At 36.8% G+C, this 21,311-nt stretch overlaps 1 protein-coding gene across 1 annotated transcript; it reads left to right on the top strand.

The window, feature by feature from the left end:
• Positions 1 to 246: 246 nt before the first annotated feature.
• On the top strand, positions 247 to 1,736 carry LOC105512713 (UDP-glucose 6-dehydrogenase-like). Its single transcript, XM_011943273.1, is given in 3 exon segments — positions 247 to 357; positions 478 to 1,536; positions 1,539 to 1,736. Coding segments are annotated over 3 exon segments (1,365 nt in total). The 5' UTR covers positions 247 to 249.
• Positions 1,737 to 21,311: the final 19,575 nt, after the last annotated feature.

The raw sequence follows: 21,311 nt of genomic DNA, 5'->3' as shown, positions 1-21,311 counted from the left end.
CGGGACCGGCCTGCAGAATCCAGGGGACCGAAACCCGAGGGCGGCGCTCCAAGGTGCTGAGGGGACCGGAAAGGCGGCCAGGATCTTCCGGTCGCCCGGCCCACCACCCACCCAGTACCCGCGCAGCCCTGAAGCCTGGCAGACGCGGACCGCACGCGGCCTTTGCTTCGGCCAGGACAGGGCGGCGGGGAGACGGCTGCTAGACAACAAGTCTTGACCCCTCCGCTACCCACGACCGCAGGTACAATCATGTTTGAAATTAAGAAGATCTGTTGCATCAGTGCAGGCTATGTTGGAGGACCCACCTGTAGTGTCATTGCTCATATATGTCCTGAAATCAGGGTAACGGTTGTTGATGTCAATGAATCAGGAATCAATGCATGGAATTCTCCTACACTTCCTATTGATGAGCCAGGACTAAAAGAAGTGGTAGAATCCTGTCGAGGAAAAAATCTATTTTTTTCTACCAATATTGATGATGCCATCAAAGAAGCTGATCTTGTATTTATTTCTGTGAATACTCCAACAAAAACCTATGGAATGGGGAAAGGCCGGGCAGCAGATCTGAAGTATATTGAAGCTTGTGCTAGACGCATTGTGCAAAACTCAAATGGGTACAAAACTGTGACTGAGAAAAGCACGGTTCCAGTGCGGGCAGCAGAAAGTATTCGTCGCATATTTGATGCAAACACAAAACCCAACTTGAATCTACAGGTGCTGTCCAACCCTGAGTTTCTGGCAGAGGGAACGGCCATCAAAGACCTAAAGAACCCAGACAGAGTACTGATTGGAGGGGATGAAACTCCAGAGGGCCAGAGAGCTGTGCAGGCCCTGTGTACTGTATATGAGCACTGGGTTCCCAGAGAAAAGATCCTCACCACTAATACTTGGTCTTCAGAGCTTTCCAAACTGGCAGCAAATGCTTTTCTTGCCCAGAGAATAAGCAGCATTAACTCCATAAGTGCTCTGTGTGAAGCAACAGGAGCTGATGTAGAAGAGGTAGCAACAGCAATTGGAATGGACCAGAGAATTGGAAACAAGTTTCTAAAAGCCAGTGTTGGGTTTGGTGGGAGCTGCTTCCAAAAGGCTGTTCTGAATTTGGTTTATCTCTGTGAGGCTCTGAATTTGCCAGAAGTAGCTCGTTATTGGCAGCAGGTGATAGACATGAATGACTACCAGAGGAGGAGGTTTGCTTCCCGGATCATAGACAGTCTGTTTAATACAGTAACTGATAAGAAGATAGCTATTTTGGGATTTGCATTCAAAAAGGACACTGGTGATATGAGAGAATCTTCTAGTATATATATTAGCAAATATTTGATGGATGAAGGTGCACACGTCCATATATATGATCCAAAAGTACCTAGGGAACAAATAGTCGTGGATCTTTCTCATCCAGGTGTTTCAGAGGATGACCAAGTGTCCCGGCTCGTGACCATTTCCAAGGATCCATATGAAGCATGTGATGGTGCCCATGCTGTTGTTATTTGCACTGAGTGGGACATGTTTAAGGAATTGGATTATGAACGCATTCATAAAAAAAAATGCTAAAGCCAGCCTTTATCTTCGATGGACGGCGTGTCCTGGATGGGCTCCACAATGAACTACAAACCATTGGCTTCCAGATTGAAACAACTGGCAAAAAGGTGTCTTCAAAGAGAATTCCATATGCTCCTTCTGGTGAAATTCCATAGTTTAGTCTTCAAGATCCACCTAACAAGAAACCTAAAGTGTAGAGATTGCCATTTTTATTTGTGATTTTTTTTTTTGGTACTTCAGGATAGCAAATATCTATCTGATATTAAATGGTAAATGAACCAAGTGTTTTTAAGGAAACAAAACTATTTTTTTAATCATCAGATTTATACTAGCTATATGGGTATTAGCATATCTGGTAATTATGAATCTAGAATTTTTTTACATATTTTTATAATACTGTTAGCTCAGTTATTAGATGAGTGAAAGATAATCATGTTGGTTTTAATAGTGTCAATTTTTGTAAAATAAAAATTAAACTTCAAACACTTTACTTTTTAAATTGTCCACAGGCCGCACTTTAATATCACATTATAAAGGGAAGGACAGTCTTCGTTTTTCCTGGTTATTGGTTTGCTTGTCATTAAAGATGTATTTTGAATCCATGAAATTGCTATGCTAAATAGCCTTTACATGTATGGTCTGGTTAAAGTTCCTTTGTTCCTTTTGTTTTAATAAAATGTGTCACTGAAAAAAAAAAAAAGAAGAAGAAAAATCACATGATCATATCAATAGATATAGTAAATACATGACAAAATCAATACCCATTTATGATTAAAAACTCTCAGAAAGCTAGAAATAGAGGAAACTTTCTTCAACTTTATAAAGAATATCTACACAAATAGCTAACATAACAGTTAATGGTAGCCAGGTGTGGTGGCTTACGCCTATAATCCCAGCACTTTGGGAGGCTGAGGCAGGTGGATCATACATGCAAATATTCATTGCAGCACTATTCACAATAGCAAAGACGTAATCAGGAGACTATGGTCAGGAGATTGAGACCATTCTGGTTAACACGGCGAAAACCCATCTCTACTAAAAATACAAAAAAATAGCCAGGCATGGTAGTGGGTGCATGTAGTTCCAGCTACTTGGGAAGCTGAGGCAGGAGAATGGTGTAAACCCAGGAGGCAGAGTTTGCAGTGAGCCGAGATCGTGCCACTGCACTCCAGCCTGGGCAACAGAGCGAGATTCCGTCTAAAAATAAAAATAAAAAAGTAATGGTGAAAAACCAAAAGCTTTCCCACTAAGATCATGAACCAGACAGGTATATCCTCTTTAATGACTCCTTTCCAACATCATATTAGAAGTTCTAGTTAACACATTAAGACAAGAAAAGTTACACAAATGGGAAGGAAGCAATTAAACTCTGTTCATAGATGGCATGACTGTCTATATAGAGTTAATATGGTTTGACCCTGTGTCCCCCCACAAATCTCACCTTGGATTGTAATACTCATAATCCCCATGTGTCAAGTGTGGGACCAGGCAGAGGTAATTGGATCATGGAAGTGGTTTCCCCCATTCTGTTCTCATGATAATGAATGAGTCTCACAAGATCTGATGGATTTTTAAGCATCTGGCATTTCCCCTGTTTGTACTCACTCCATCCTGCCACCCTGTGAAGAAGGTGCCTGACTCCTTTGCTTTCTACCATGAATGTAAGTTTCTCGAGACTTCCCCAGCAATGCAGAACTGTGAGTCAGTTAAATCTTTTTCCTTTGTAAATTACCCAGTCTCGAGTATTTATTCATAGCAGTGTGAGAATGGACTAATACAAGAGTAAAAAAATAAATTAACAAAAGAAATCCTAGAACTAGCAAGTGATTATAGTAAAGTTGCAGAATACAAACTTAAAATACACAAGCCAATTGCTTTCCTATATACCATCAAAGAACAGATGAGATACTAATTTTAAAACACAATACCACTTACATTAGCATCCTAAAAAAGACATACTTATGCCAACAAATATGTACAAAATTTATATAAGAAAACTAAAAAATTCTGTTGTATGAAATCAAAGAACTAAATAAATGGAGACATATCTCATATTCATGGATTGGAAGAAGATATTATCAAGATGTCAGATTTTCCCAACTTGATCAATAGACTCAACACTATCTTATTTAAAATCCTAGCAATTAAATATGAAAACAAAAGAACAATACCTCCTACCACAAAAACACACTTAAGCACATAGTCCACAGACACCATAAAGCAACAACACAATCAAGTCTATGAAACAACCAGTTAACAACACAATGACAAGGTTAAAACCTAACATATAAATGTTAACCTTGAATGTAAAGGATCTAAACATTCCACTTAAAAGGAAAAATGTGGCAAGTTGGATAAAAGTATAAGACCCAATTGTCTGCTGTCTTCAAGAGTCTTATCTTAAATGTAACAACATCCATAGGCTCAAAGTAAAGGAATGGAGAAATACCTGCATGCAAATGAAAAACAAAAAAGAGCAGGGGTCACTATTCTTATATCAAATAAAACAAACTTTAAGCCAACAATAATCTAGAAGGACAAAGAGGGGTATTATGTAATGTTAAAGAGTTCCACTCAACAAGGAGAATTAACTATCCTAAATATATATGCACCCAACACTGGAGAACCCCAATTCATAAAACAAGTCCTTCTTGGTCTATGAAAAGACTTAGACAATCACACAATAATAGTGGGAGACTTCAACACACCACCAATAGCATTAGACAAATCATTGAGGCAGAAAACTAACAAAAAAAAAAATCTAGACAGAAACTTGACATTAGACAAATTGGACCTAAAAGACATCTACAGAATACTCCACCCAAAAACCACAGAATATATATTCCTCTTATCTGCATACAGAAGATATTCTAAGATCAAGCACATGCTTGGCCATAAAGCATCTCAACAAATTAAAAAAAAATCAAAATCATACCAACCACACTCTTGGACCATAGTGCAGTATAAATACCAATCAATACCAAAAAAATCTCTCAAAACTGCACAATTACATGAAAATTAAACAACTTGTTCCTGAATGACTTTGGGGTGAGCTACAAAGCCAAGGCAGTAACTTAAAAATTATTTGAAATTAATAAAAATGGAGAAACAATATACCAAAATCTTTGGGATGCAACTAACGCAATATTAAGAGGAAAGTTTATAGTGGTACCCTGTATCAAAACATTGAAAAGTTTTCAAATTAACTACCTAACATTACACCGAGAAGAACTAGAGGGGAAAAAAAAGGAAAAAACCAAGCCCAAAGGTAGCAAAAAAAAAAAAAAAAAAAAAAAAAAGAAAAGAAAAGAAACAACTACAATCAGAGAAAAACTGGATGAAATTGAGATACCAAAATCCACACAAAATGTCAATGACAGCAAATACAGATTTCTTGGAAGAATAAACAAGAATAATGGATCACTAGCTAATTAATAGACAGAAGATCCAAGTAAGTACCAGCAGAAATGACAAAGATGACATTAAACCAATCCTACAGAAATATAAAAGATCCTCAGAGACAATTATGAACACCTCTATGCACACAAATTAGAAAATCTAGAGGAAATAAATTCCCAAAACACAGAACCTCACGATTGAACCAGGAAGAAAGTGAAAACCTGACCAGACCAATAATGAGTTCTAAAGTTGAATCAGTAATTTAAAAAACCTACCAACCAGAAAAAGCCCTGGAACAGCTGGATTCACAAGCAAATTCTTCCAGACATACAGAAAATGGATGCCAATCCTACTGAAACTCTTCCAAAAAATGAAAGAGGAGGAACTCCTCCTTAACTCATTCTATGAATCCAGCACCATTCTGATAACAAAATCTGGCAGAGACACAGTGAAAAAAGAAAATTACAAGCCAAAATCTTTGATGAACATAGATGCAAAACTCCTCAACACAATACTAGCAAACTGAATTCAGAAGCATATTAAAATGTTAATTCACCACAATCAAGTGCGCTTTATTCCTGGAATGCAAGTTTGATTAAACATATACAAATCAATAAATGTGATTCATCACATAAACAGAATTAAAAACAAAAACCATATAATCGTATCAATAAATGCAGAAAAATCTTTTGATGAAATCCAAGATCCTTCATGTTTAAAACCCCTAATAAACCAGATATTGAAGGAACATACTTCAAAATAATAAGTGCCATCTATGAAAAACCCACAGTCAACATCATACTGAATGGGGAAAACCTGGAAGCATTCCCCTTGAGAACTACAACAAGACAAGGATGCCCACCCTCAAGACTTCTGTTCAACATAGTACTGGAAGTCCTAGCTAGAGTAATCAGGCAAGAGAAAGAAATAAAAACATCTAAATAGGAAAGGAAATCAACCTATCTCTCTTCGCTGATGATGTAATTCTATAGCTGCCAAAAACTAAAGACTGCCAAAAGATTCTTGAAACTGATAAATGACTTCAGTAAAATTTCAGGATGCAAAGTCAATGTACAAAACTCAGTAACATTTCTATACACCAATAATACGCAAGCTAAGAGTCAAATCAAAAATGAAATCTCATTAACAATAGTTACAAAAAAAAATCTAAGGATATGTCTAATCAAGAAGGTAAAAATTTCTACAAGAAAACTACGAAACATTGCCGAAAGAAATCAGAAGCAACAGAAATAAATAGGAAAACATTCCGTGCTCATGGATTAGAAGAATCAATATCATTAAAATGCCTATACAGATTCAACACTATTCCCATCAAACTACCAATGTCTGTTATCATAGGTTTAGAAAAACTATTCTAAAATTCAAATGGAACCAAAAATGAGTCCAAATAGCCAAAACAATTCTAGGAAAAAAGAATAAAGCAAAAGGCATCATACTACTCAACTTTAAACTAGACTAACACAAGGCTACAGTAACCAAAACAGCATGGTACTGATATAAAAACAGACACATAGACTAATGGAACAGATTAGAGAATCCAGAAATAAAGCTGTACACCTACAACCACCTGCTCTTTGACAACCTTGACAAAAATAAGCATTAGGGAAAAGACTCCCTATTCAGTAAATGGTTCTGGGAGAACTGGCCATCCATATGCAGGAGAAAGAAACTGAACCCCTACCTGTCACAAGAGGAATTAAAGATTTAAGTGTAAGTCCTCAAGATATGAAAATTCTAGGAAAAATCTAGGAAATATCCTTTTCAACATCGGCCTTGGCAAAGAATTTTTGGCTAAGTCCTCAAAAGCAATTGCAACAAAAACAAAAATTGACAAGTATGACCTAATTAAATTAACAGCTTCTTTGCAGCAAGAGAAACTATCCACAAAGTAAACAGATCATCTACAGAATGGAAGAAAATATTTACACAGTGTGCAACTGACAAAAGTCTAATATCCAGAATCTATAAGAAACTTAAATTAACCATCTAAAAAGAAAGTACCCCATTAAAAAGTGGACAAAGGACATGAATAGATACTTCTCAAAAGAAGACATACAAGTGGCTAACATGAAAAAATGTTCAGCATCACAATCAGAGAAATGCAAACCAAAACCACAATGAGATACCATCTCACACCCGTCAGAATGGATTTTGTTTAAAAGTCAAAAGATAACATGTTGACAGGCTGTGGAGGAAAAGTAATACTTATTATACACTATTGGTGGGAATGTAAATTAGTCCAACCACTGTGTAGAGCAGTTTGAAGAACAAGTTTCTCACAGAACAAAGAGTTGGACTACCATTCAACTCAGCAATTTCATTATTGTGCATATACCCAAAGGAAAATAAATCATTCTACCAAAAAGACACATGCACCTATACATTCATCACAGCACTAGTCACAAGAGCAAAAACATGAAATCAAATCAGGTGCTTATCAATAATTAGGTAAAGAAAATTCATCATGGAATACTATGCAGCCATAAAAAAATAAAATCATGTCTTTGCAACAACATGGATTTAGGTGGAGGACATTATTCTAAATGAACTAAAATGGAAACAGAAAACCAAATACCACATGTTCTCAGTGGGAGCTAAACATGGGGTATGCATGGACATAAAGATGGGAACAATTACACTGGAAACTACTAGTGGAGGAGAAAAAAAGGGAGCAAGGGCTGAAAAACTAACTTTTGGGTAATGTGCTCAGTACCTGGGTGACAGGTTCAATTATACTCCAAACCTTACCATTACACAATATACCCAGGTAACAAACTTGCACATGTACCCCCAATTCTAAAATGGAAGTTGAAAAAAAAATGAAGCAAGTTACTTTGTTGCTATTAACAAGTTGATTTTAATGTTTACACAAAGAAGCAAACAACCCAGAATTGCAGACACAATATTTTTAAAAAGCCAGAAAACTGATACTACCCAACTTCATATCATATATTAAAGCTACAGTAATCAAGATGATGTGTTGTTGATGAAATAATAAATAGATCAATGAAACAGAATAGAAAGCCCAGAAATCGATCTAAATAATTATAGTCAACTGATATTTGGCAAAGGAGTAAAGACAATATAATGGAGTAATGATAATCTTTTCAACAAATGGTGAAATAACTGGACATTCACATGCAAAAATAAATAAATCTAGACAAAGATCACACAAACACTAACTCAAAATGGATCATACACCTAAATATAAAATGTAAAGCCATAAAACTTCTAGAAGAGAACATTGGAGAATATCTAGATGACATAACTCCAAAAAGAGACAAATAGAAAATTATAGTTAGATTTGAAAAATCCTCTTTCAAAAATTGAAGAAAGATAATCAGTACAGCCAGAATATTTGAAATATACCAATAATCTACATAACCTAACTTGAATTTATAAAACACTTCACCTAACAACAGCAAAATACACATCCTTTTTAAGTACATGGAATACTTACCAAGATAATCTAAATTCAGGGCCATAAACCAGCATATACTTGAAAGAATTCATCTCATACAAGATATGTTTTGTATCCATAAAGAAATTAAAGACAATAAGAAAGATACCTGAAAATTCACAAATATTTGAAAGCTAAAGAGCACTTTTAAACGGCAATTGATCAAAGAAGATAACAAAAGGGAAATTAGAATGTAGCTTGAAGTGAATGCAAATGAAAAAACAACACATCAAAATTTAAGGGACGCTGATGATCAGTAAATAGAAAGAAATATGTTGCTTTAAATGCCTCTATTAGAAAATAGAAAAGGTTTCAAATAAATTACCTCAACTTATACCTTTAGAAACCAAAAAAAGAACGGTTTAAACCCAAAACAAGCAAAACAAAATAAACATCATAGTATCAATCAGTAAAACTGTAAAACAATAGACCTAAACCAAACCAACAAAAAAGTGATAATATCAATAAAAATAGGTTTAAAGACACATGCACATGTATGCTTATTGCAGCACTGTTCACAATACCGAAGACTTGGAACCAACCCAAATGCCCAACAATGATAGACTGGATAAAGAAAATGTGGCACGTATACATCATAGAATATTATGCAGCCATAAAAAAGGATGAGTTCATGTCCTTTGCAGGGACATGGATGAAGCTGGAAACTATCATTCTCAGCAAACCAACACAGGAACAGAAGACCTAACACCACATGTTCTCACTCATAAGTGGGAATTGTACAATGAGAACACATGGACACAGGGAGGGGAACATCACACACCAGGGCGTGTCAAGGGGTGGAGCTCTAGAGGAGGGATAGTGTCCCTATCAAGAGCAGGGATAGGGAAACACCTAATATAGATGATGGGTTGATGGGTGCAGCAAACCAGCATGGCATGTATATACCTATGTAACAAACCTGCATGTTCTGCACGTGAATCCCAGAACTTAAAGTATAATAAAATTAAATTAATTTTTTAAAATAGGTTTATCTCAATGAAGGTCTATGACAAACCTACAACCAACATAATACTCAATGAGAAGAAGTTAAGTTTTCTCTAAGATCAGAAACAAGGCAAGGATAATCACCACTTCTATTTGACATAGTAGTGGAAGTCCTAGCCAGAGAAATTATGCAAAAATAAGAAATAAAAGGCATTCAAATTGGTAAAGAAGTTAAATTATCCCTCTTTGCAGATGGCATAAGGCCAAATTGCCAAAGATCCCAAATAGCCAAAACAGTCTTGAGGGGGGAAAAACACTGAAGGTATCACACTACATGACTTCAAAATATAATACAAAACTAGAGTAAAAAAAACATCATGGTACTGGCATAAAAACAAATGCATAGACTAATGGAACAGAATAGAGTAAAAAATAAGTTCATGCATTTGTGGTCAACAAAGGTCCCAAAAACATACAATGGGGAAAAAACAGTCTCTTCAATAAATGATGTTAGGAAAATTGGTTATCTTCATGCAGAAGAATAAATTAGGCCCTATCTCACACCAAATACAGGCATCAAAGGAAAATAGACTGAAGGCTTAAACTTAAGACCCAAAATTATAAAACTACTAGAAGAAAATATAGGTGGAGGCCGGGTGCGGTGGCTCAAGCCTGTAATCCCAGCACTTTGGGAGGCCGAGACGGGCGGATCACGAGGTCGGGAGATCGAGACCATCCTGGCTAACACGGTGAAACCCCGTCTCTACTAAAAAATACAAAAAATTAGCCGGGCGAGGTGGCGGGCGCCTGTAGTCCCAGCTACTCGGGAGGCTGAGGCAGGAGAATGGCGCGAACCCAGGAGGCGGAGCTTGCAGTGAGCTGAGATCTGGCCACTGCACTCCAGCCTGGGCGACAGAGTGAGACTCCGTCTCAAAAAAAAAAAAAAAGAAAAGAAAAGAAAATATAGGTGGAAACTCCATGGCATTGACCTGGGCGATGACCTCATAGGTATGACACCAAAAGCACGGGCAAAAAAAGCAAAATTAGACAAATGGGATTATGTAAACTAAAAAGCTCTGCACAACAAAGGAAACAATAAAGAGACAACCTTGCAGATGGGAGAAAATATTTGTAAATCATACATGTAATAAGGGGGTAATATTCAAAATAAATAAGAAATCAAACAACACAGAATAAGGATAACAAGTGTTTAAAGACAGACTTGGCGTATGATCCAGCAATCTCACTGTTGGGTATATATTCAAATTCAATGAAATCAGTATGTCAAAGAGATACCTGTGCCCTCATATTTATTGCAGCATTTTTCACAATAGCCAAGAGCTATTTTTTCTTTCCAACTTTTATTTTAGGTTCAGGGACACATGTGTAGGTTTTTTACACTGGTAAATTGCTTGTTCCAGGGGTTTGGTGTACAGATTACTTTGCCACTCAGGTAATGGAAATAGTACCTGAGGGGTACTTTTTCAATCCTCACCCTCCTCCCACCCTCAAGTAGGCACTAGTTAATATTGTTCCCTTCTTTGTGTTCATGTATTCTCAGTGATTAGCTCCCACTTATAAGTGAGAATATTCAGTATTTGGTTTTCTGTCCCTGTGTTAATTTACTCAAGATAATGGTCTTCCACTACATCCATGTTGTTGTAAAGGATGTGGTTAAAACAAAAAAACTCTTTTATGGCCCTTTATCCATTCTACCACTGATGAGCATCTAGGGCGATTCCATGTCTTTGCTATTATGAATAGTGCTGTGATGAACATACCTGTGTGGCTTTATGGTAAAATGATATCTATATATTACTTTTAGTGTATACCCAGCAGTGGAATTATTGGGTCGAATAGTGGCTCTAGGTTCTTGGAGCATTCACCAAACTGCTTTCCACAATGGGTGGACTAATTTACATCTACACCAGCAGTGTATACATATTCCCTTTTCTCCATAACCTCGCCAGCATCTGTTATTGTTTTGCCTTTTTTAGTAATAGGCATTCTCACTGGTGAGAGATGGTGTCTCATTGTGGTTATGATTTGCATTTCTTCAATGATTAGCAATGTTGAGTACTTTTTCATAGGCTGTTGACCACATGTATGTCTTCTTTCAGTAAGTGTCGGCTCATGTCCTTTGCCCATTTTTTATTGAGGTTGTTTGTTTCTTGCTTGCTAAGTTACTTATAGATTCTGGATATTGGATCTTTGTCAGAAACAGTTTGCAAATGTTTTCTCCCATTCTGTAGGTTGTCTGTTTACTCTGTTGATAGTTTATTTTGTTGTACAGAAACTTGTTAATTAGGTTCCACTTGTCAATTTTTGTTTTTGTTGCAATTGCCTTTAAAATCTTCTTCATGAAATCTTTGCCAGGGCCTATGTTCAGAATACCATTTCCCAGGTTTTTTTCTAGGATTGTTAAAGTTTTAGATTTTTAAAGCAATTGTCAACAAATTCAAAAAATACCAAAATCATACTAACAACACTCTCAGACCACAGCACAATAAACATTGAAATCAATACTAAGAAGATCTCTCAAAACCATACAATAACATGGAAACTAAGCCCTCTGCTCCTGAATGACTTTTTGGTAAACAATGAAATGAAGGCAGAAATGAAGAAATTATTTGAAATTAATGAAAACAAAGATATAACACACCAGAATCTCTGGGACAAAGCTGAAGCAGTGTTAAGAGGAAAGAGTATAGTGTGAAATACCTACATCAAAAATTTAGATCTCAAATTAACGACTTAACATCACATCCAGAAGAACTAAAACAACAAGAGCAAACTAACCCCAAGGCTAGCAGAAGAAAGAAATTATCAAAATCAGAAGTGAACTGAATGAAATTGAGATATGAAAAATCAGACCAAAAAAATCAACCAAACCAAAATTTGGTTTCTTGAAGGAATAAATAAGATTGATAGGCCACTAGCTAGACTAATAAAAAAAGAAGATACAAAAAAAATATGATCAGAAATGACAAAGGGGACATGACCACTGACTCCATGGAAATACCAAAAAAAAAAAAAAGTTCCTCAGAGACTATTATGAATACCTCTATGCACAAAATTAGAAAATCTAGAGGAAATGGATAAATTCTAGGAATTACACAACCTCCCAAGATTGAATCAGGAAGAAACTGAAACCCTGAACAGACCAATAATGTGTTCTGCAATTGAATCAGTAATAAAGAGGCTACCAACCAGAAAAAGCCCTGGATTATCTGAATTCATAGGCAAATTCTACCATCTAACATTGATGCTATTTACAATAGCATAAAAACCTATTTACAATAGCATCGATGTTATGAAATATTTGGAGATAAATCTGAGAAAAGATGTGCCAAATTGATGTATTGAAAACTACCAAATATTGTTGAGACAAATTAAGGACCTAAATAAATAGAGGTAAATATCTAATTCATGGGTCAAAATAGTCAACATTGTTAAGATGCCAATTATCACCAAATTAACAAATAAATTCAACGCAATACTTTTTAAATCCTAGCAGGGTTACTGTTGTTGTTGATATTGGGAATGCAATTTTTAAATTCATATGATTTAGGACCTAAAATACCCTAACAAACTTCCCCAAAGCACAACAAATTTGGAGGGCTAATGCATTCTGATTTCAAGTCTTACTGTAACGCTGTCATAGAAGTATAGAGATAGGCATGTAGACCAACAGAACAAAATAGAGTTCAGAAATAGACCCACACATATATAGACAATTGGCTTTTGAAATAAATGCAAAGACAGTTCAGTGGGGGAGAAAAGGCTAGTCTTTTCAACAAATTATACTGGAACAATTGGACATCAATATGCAAAACACTACACTTCTATCCATACCTTTTATCATATTATAAAAAAAATTTCAGAATGAATCATAAGCCTAAATGTAAAACCCAAAACTATAAAAGTTCCATATGAAAACATAAGAGAAAATCTTTTTGTCCTTAACTTAGGCAAAGATTTCTTAGATATCATGCCAAAATCGCTCATTATTTATAAAGCAACAAATTGATACATTAGATGTCATCAAAATTTAATCAACTTCTGCTCTTTGAAAGACACTGTAAAGAGAGTGAAAAGACAAATCACAAACTGGGAGTAAATGCTTCCAAAGTACACACTTGATAAAGAACACGTATTCAGAATATGTAAAGACCCTCAAAACTAAATAAGAACAAACAATCCAATAAAATAATGGGTTGAATTGAACAGACACATCACCAGTGAAAATATATGGATGGCAAATAAGCACAGAAAGAGACTCAACATAATTAGTCATTAGTAAAATGCAAATCAAAATCCCAACAAGACACTACGTTGTGCCTATTGGAATAGCTAAAATTAAAAATGCTGACCATACCAAGTCCTGGGGAGGATGTGGAGCAACTTGAACTCCCAACACACTGTTGGTTGAAATGTGAAGTGGCAGCATTATTCACAATAGCAAAGACACGGTCAGCAGAAAAGCCCATCAATGAGAGACTGGATAAAGAAAATGTGGTATACATCTATACACCTTGGAATACTATGCATCCATAAAAAGAATGAGATTATGTCCTTTGCAGGGACATGGGTGGAACTGGAGACCACTATCCTTAGCAAACTAATGCAGGAGCAGAAAACCAAATACAGCATATTCTCACTTATTAGAAGCTAAATGGTGAGAACACATGGACACATAGGGGAGAACAACATTCGTGGTGACCTTTCAGAGGGTGAAGGGTGGGAGGAGGGAGAGGATTAGGAAAAATAATTAATGAGAACTAGGCTTAATACCTGGATGATTAAATAATGTGTACAACCCTCATGACATAAGTTTACCTGTGTAACAGACCTGCACTTGTACCTTGAACTTAAAACAATTTTGAGTTCTCAACTTGAAAAAAAAAAAAGAAGTGAAGTAGCACAACCACTTTGGAAAATATTTTGGCAGTTTCTTAAAATGTAAACATATACCTACTCTATGATACAACTATCCAACTTCTAGGTATTAACCCAAGAGCAAAAACTGGAAATGATCCAAATGTGCATCAACAGACAAATGGATAAACAAGCTGCGGGATATCCATACAATGAAATATCACCCAGCAAATAGAATGGAGTAAACTGATGATACATGCAGCAACATGGATGAATCCCAAAGTAATTATACTTAAAGAAGCCAGAGAAACACAAAGAATACATATGACTCCCCTCATATAAAACTCTAGAAAATGAAAAGTAATCTCCAGTGATAGAAAACAGGATAGTAACCACTGGGAATTGGGATGGTGGTGGGACAGTGGGGGAATGATGTCAGAAGTGAGATGAGGTATTACAAATCAGTTATGAGAAAACTTGGGGATGATGAATATCTTTATTCATGAACTTGACTGGCATGATGGCCTCCTGGGTATATACATACGTCAAGACTTTTCAGATTTGACACTTTGAATTTTTCCAATTTATTGTAGGTTAATTATACCTTAATTAAGCTGTTTTTAAAATGTCACAAAGGAATTGCCAACCTTTGCTTATAAATAAGTAAATTTTAGGAGACCTGCCTTCTTTTCCACCTTACAAGGTGAGGCCATACTGGTTGGTGGAAAAGAAGTCAGGCCTCCTAATCTGAAAACATTTGCCACTGAAGCATTCATTGAGATTTATATGAATACATTCTTCTGTCTTCCCTAATACAGAGAGCATCATACTTTCTGGCTCTTTAAAATTCACACTGTGGCTACAATATTTGTTCTTTTGAAACGCATTTATTATAGATTTATTATATGGGAGGCACTCTGATAAAACTTCCAATGTTAGGGGCAGAGAATTTAAAAATATGTACACCAGAAAATATCATTACATCATTGTGCTTAACACAACACTACTAAAATTGTTACATGGTATAATGACACATGAGCTCCATGAGATAGAGCCTTTGGCAATTTTTATTGTCAGATATACCACAGTGTCTGTCACTTAGTAAATGCTCAATAAAATCTGTAATAGTATAAACCAGGGGTCCCAACACCCAGGCCATGGCCTGTTAGGAACCAGGCCACACAGCAGGAGATAAGCAGCAAGCCAGTGAGCATTACCACCTGAGCTCTCCCTCCTGTCAAATCAGCAGTGGCATTAGATTTTCATAGGAGCACAAATGCTTGCACATGCGAGGGATCTAGGCTGTATGCTTCTTATAAGGATCTTGATGCTTGATCATCTAAGGTGGAAGAGTTTCAACCCAAAACCATCCCTCTTCTTCATCCGTGGGAAAGTTGTCTTCCAAAAAACCGGTCTCTGGTGCCAAAAAACGTTGGGGACTGCTGGTGTAAACTATAATGTACATACTTGATCAAGCAATATCAGCAGAGCACTCCAGCCTGGGCAACACAGTGAGACCCAGTCTCTTTTAAAAGATGCTCTAAATATGTCAACTATATTCATCTTCACTGAAACTCTATGACACTGATATTATAACCCCATTTTACAAATGAGGAAATTAAGACACTAAGATCACAACTAATGCGAAAGTCCAGTGTTTTTCTAGAACATTTTAAAATTTTAAATTAAGTTTTAAAAAAATCTTGTTCATGTCACTCTTTGATTCAATTTTACTTGACATACACTATCTACTGGAAAAGCACCACCTAACGAATCCTTGAACTGTGTTATCTCAACACCGTCACCCTGGCACCAACAACAAGTCAAGACAAGACACCCCAGTCAGACTATGATGGAGGTCAGGCCAATGACATCAGGGAATTCCATGCCCTGCAGCTTCTCTCACACTTGCATTTGGAATGTGAGTTCTTAACACCAAAAGGGAAAACAGGCCAGTTATAAGTGTGCCATTTTACACATGAGCAAACGCAGCGTAATGCAGCACATTCCAGCACTGAGACAGCCAGGTTTTGATGAGTGTTAGTCATTACGCCAATAGTGGAAACTGTGTGGGAGGACTTTCTTTAACTTGTCTCTCTGTCAATCCAGAAAGAGAAAAGAGGAAAATTGTGAAAAGCAAGATTCTGAAAAATGGCTCGAGTGAAATTCTTTTTAAAAAGAAGTTAAAAATAATGACTATACCTGGGTATTACTAAGCAGTGTTTAGTCACTTATGACACTATCATTGAAAAGTAGTTTTTACATAGAGTGATTATTTACCAAGTTGTTTTGATTTCTATCCTGACTATGTATCTCATTGAGAGAAGCTTTGCTGTTCCTACCAATTCTGAAAAAGGCAGACTAGTTTCAGGAGACCAAAGCTCTGTCAACTGTGTTTACCACTGTATCCTTGTACTCAGAACAGTTTCCGTCACACTCAATTAGGGTTCTCAGTAAACATGGGCTGCACAATGGATAGACAACGATTGAATCAGAATAACTGTATTGTGCCCCTACTCCCTAGGCCCTGAGCAGTGCCAGAGAAGGTCATGAGGGAGTCCATATTGTTTCCTGTTTTGTACATTCACTGTTCCTTTGTAATCCCTGATCACTTACCATACCAATTTCCCAATGAATTATTAGCTGTTATGTTCTTACGTCTCCTATCCCAACCCTGCACCATCCCCAAAGAGCTTGAGTGAACTACTGAGTGCAGCAAGTCAAGCCAACATGAATTCTTTACATCCCTTCAGAACATTTTTGTCTTCCACACTTTGCATAGATCTGGCCCATATTTGTGGGGCCCAGGAAAAAAATAGAAATGGAGACTCAAGTTTATATTTTAAATATTTAAAAGTTATTGGTATAGCTATCAAAATAAATATATTTTATCCTCCTACCTTGACAATTCAACAGGCCAGGTTGAAATTTAGAAAATTGAGATTTCTCCAAGCTTTATACTGGAATCCAGTGGCTGCAGGAGAGCAGCCCCTCAACTCCCAAGAACTCAGCCCTAGCCCTTAGTCTGGCCTAATTTGCTCTTCACTCCCAGCTCTATCTTCAACTTCAAGAGGCCTTATGCTTGCACTTCTGGACACCTAGCCTGCATATCCATCCACACACCTCCAAAACAAAATCCCCTGGCCACCCCTCAGGCTAAAACACTGACACACTCTAGCAATGAGGGGCTCACCTTATGAAGACAAGCCTGGAAAAGAGTTGCACGTGAGTCCTGGGCTCAGCTCTGAGCCTTTCTTGGTGCTGGGTAAATGGGGCATGGCCTAGTAGCCATATACACAAGCTCAGTAGCATGTCCTCTTGACCCAATGAACTCCTGGCCCCATGAGAAGAGTATAGCCTGAACAGAGCCAAAATAAGACCCTCAAGCCCGGGGCCCAGGGCAGAGGTTTCTGTTTTCTAAGTCTAATGGCAATGCTGCCTCAGATCTCATCTCAAGAATAATTGTTCTCTATCCGTTAACACCCACTTCTTGAAAAGAGTGCCTTACTCCCTCTTAGCACTTACTCTGCCCTCTGTTCTTTCTTTACTTGTAACTCCAAAATCTTTACTTGTAACATATCCCCCTCTAAAACCAGAGAAAAAAAGTCAACTTCCAATAAAGACCCTGCACAAAGTCTCAGCCTGGTGAAAACATCCAGAAAAGAAGCCTATTGACTGTACTCAATCTACATGGCAGTTAAAGGAATACCCACACCCCGATATGAGAAAGAATCAATGCAAGAACTCTGGTAACTCAAATGGCCAGAGTGCTATGTGCCCTCCAAACAACCATACCCGTTCTCCAACAAGATTTAATAAGGCTGAACTGGCTGGAATGACAGAAATAAAATACAGAATATGAATAGGAACAAAGATAATGAGATTCAGGAGGACAGCAAAACCCAATGCAAGGAAATTAAGAATCATAATAAGGAGACACAGGAACTGAAGGATGAAAGAGCCAGAATATAAAAGAACCTAACAGTCCTGACAGAACTAAATAACACAGGCCAGGCACGACGGCTCACACCTGGAATCCCAGTACTTTGGGAGGCCAAGGTGGGTGGATCACCTGAGGTCAGAAGTTCGAGACCAGCCTGGCCAACATAGTGAAAGTGCACCTCTAACTAAAAATACAAAAACTATCAGGGCATGGTGGCAGGCGCCTATAATCCCAGTTACTCAGGAGATTGAGACAGGAGAATTGCTTGAACCTGGGAGGTGGAGGTTGCAGTGAGCCAAGATAAAGCTGTTGTACTCCAGCCTGGGTAACAAGAGTGAAATTCCACCTCAAAAAAAAAAAAAAGAGAAAGAAAGAACTAAGTAACACAATACAAGAATTTCACAATACAATAACAAGTATTAACAGCCAAATAAACTAAGCTAAGGAAAGAATCTCAGAATTTGAAGAATGGTTTCCTGAAATAGATAGACAAAAATAAAGAATTTAAAGCAATGAACAAACCTTCTGAAAAGTAGGGAATTATGTAAAGAGGTCAATCTACAAATCACTGTCATCGCTGAAAGGGAGGGGGAGAAAGCAAACAACTTGGAATACATATTTCAGGATATTGTTCCTGAAAACATCCCCAACCTTGCTAGAGAAGCCAAAAGTCAAATTCAAAATATACAGAGAACTCCTGCAAGGTTCTACACAAGAAGATCATCCCCAAGCACATAATCATCAGCTTTTCTAAGATCAAAATAAAAGAAAGAATGTTAAAGGCAGCTAGAGAGAAAGAGCAGGTTACCAGCAAAGGGAACCCCATCAGGCTAATAGCAAACCTCTCAGCTGAAATCCTGCAAGCTAGAAGACATCAGGGTCCTATGTTCAACATTCTTAAGGAAAAAAATCTTCAACTAAGAATTTCATTTTGAGCAAAACTAAGCTTCCTAAGTGAAGTAAAAATAAATTATTTTTCAGATAAGCAAATATGGAGCAAATTTATTACCACCAGACCTGCCTTAAAAGAGATATTGAAAGGAGCACTAAATGTAGGGGAAAAAAGACCACTACCAGCTAACACAAAAACATACTTAAACACACAGATCAGTGTCACTGTACAGCAACCACATAAATAAGCCAACATAATAACCAGCTGACAACACAATGACAGGACCAAATCCACACATATCAATACTAACCTGGAACATAAATGGGCTAAATGCCCCACTTAAATGGTACAGAGTGGAAAGCTGGATAAAAATGGAAAGCTGGACAATGCTATGCTGTCTTCAAGAGACCCATCTCACATGTAATGACACTCATAGGCTCAAAATAAAGGGACGGAGGAAAATCTATCAAGTAAATGGAAAACAGAAAATGCCAGGGGTTACAATACTAATTTCCGACAAAACAGATTTCAAGCCAACAAAAATCTAAAATGAAAAAAAAGACAAAGAAGGGCATTACATAATAATAAAGGATTCAATTCAACAAGAAGACCTAACTATTCTAAATATAGATACACCCAACAGAGGAACACCCACATTCATAAAGTAAGTTATTAGAGACCTATGAAGAGACATATACTCCCACACAATAATAATGGGAGATTTCAACACTCCACTGACAGTGTTAGACACATCATCAAGGAAGAAAATTAACAAAGACATTCAGGACCTAACATTCAATGACCTCAACATTGAACCAAAGAGATCTGGTAGGCCTTTACAGAACACTCCACCCCAAAACAACAGAATAAACATTCTTCTCATTGCCACATGGCACATACTCTAAAATCGACCACATAATTGGACATAAAATTATCCTCAACAAATGTTTAAAAAAAATTATAACAAACACACACTTAGACCACACCATAATAAAAATAGAAGACTAAGAAAATTACTCAAAACCATGCAAATACATAGCAATTAAAAACATGCTCTTGAATGACTTTTTGGTAAATAATGAAATTAAGGCAGAAATCAAAAGTTTTTTTTAAACTAATGAGAATGAAGATAAAACATGTCAGAATCTCTGGACATGGCTAAGGCAATGTTAACAGTAAAATTCTTAGCACTAAATGCCCACATCATACAGTTAGAAAGATCTCAAATTAACAACTTAACATCACAACTGAAAGAATTAGAGAAGCAAGAATAAATCATCCCAAAAGCTAGCAGAAGATGAGAAATAATCAAAATCAGAACTGAACTGAAGGAAATTGAGACACCAAAAAAAAATTCAGAAAATCAATAAATCCAGGAGTTGGATTTTTGAAAAAGCTAATAAAATAGGCCACTAGCTAGAGTAATAAGGAGGAAAAGAGACTATCCAAATAAATACAATTAGAATTGACAAGAGAATGGTACTACTGACCCCACAGAAATAAAAGTAACCATCAAAAACTACTATGAACACCTCTATGCACACAAACTAGAAAACCTAGAAGAGATGAATAAATTCCTGGACACATACACCCTCCCAAGACTGAACCAGAAAGAAACTGATTCCATGAACAGACCAATAATGATCTCTGAAATTGAATCAGTAATAAATAGCCCACCAACCAAGAAAAGTCTTGAGACCTGAAGTTTTCAAATTCTACCAGATGTTCAAAGAAGTACTGGTACCCTTCCTACAGAAACCACTCCAAAAAATTGAGGAGGAAGGACTCCTCCCCAACTCATTCTGTGAGGCTGGCATCATCCTGATACCAGAACTTACCAGAGATTCAACAGAAAAAGAAAACTTCAGGCCAATATCCTTGCTGAACGTTCATGTAAAAATCCTCAACAAAATACTCACAAACCGAATCCAGCAGCACATCAAAAAGCTAGTCTACAAAGATCAAGTAAGCCTCATTGCTGGGAGGCAAGGTTGGTTCAACATACACAAATCAATAAATGAGATTCATCACACAAAGAGAACTGAAGACCAAAACCACGTGATTATCTCAACAGACACAGAAAAGGCTTTCAATAAAATTCAACACCACTTCATGCTAAAAACTCTCAATAAACTAAGTATTGATGGAACATATTTCAAAATAATAAGAGCTATTTATGACAAGCCCACAGCCAATATCATACTGAATGGTCAAAAACTGGAAGCATTTCCTTT

This window comes from Colobus angolensis, unplaced genomic scaffold (genome assembly GCF_000951035.1).
Source record: "Colobus angolensis palliatus isolate OR3802 unplaced genomic scaffold, Cang.pa_1.0 Scaffold218, whole genome shotgun sequence".
NCBI lineage: Eukaryota > Metazoa > Chordata > Mammalia > Primates > Cercopithecidae > Colobus > Colobus angolensis.
The sequence above is the reverse complement of the archived record's forward strand: the minus strand, read 5'-3'. Positions and strand labels throughout refer to the sequence as shown.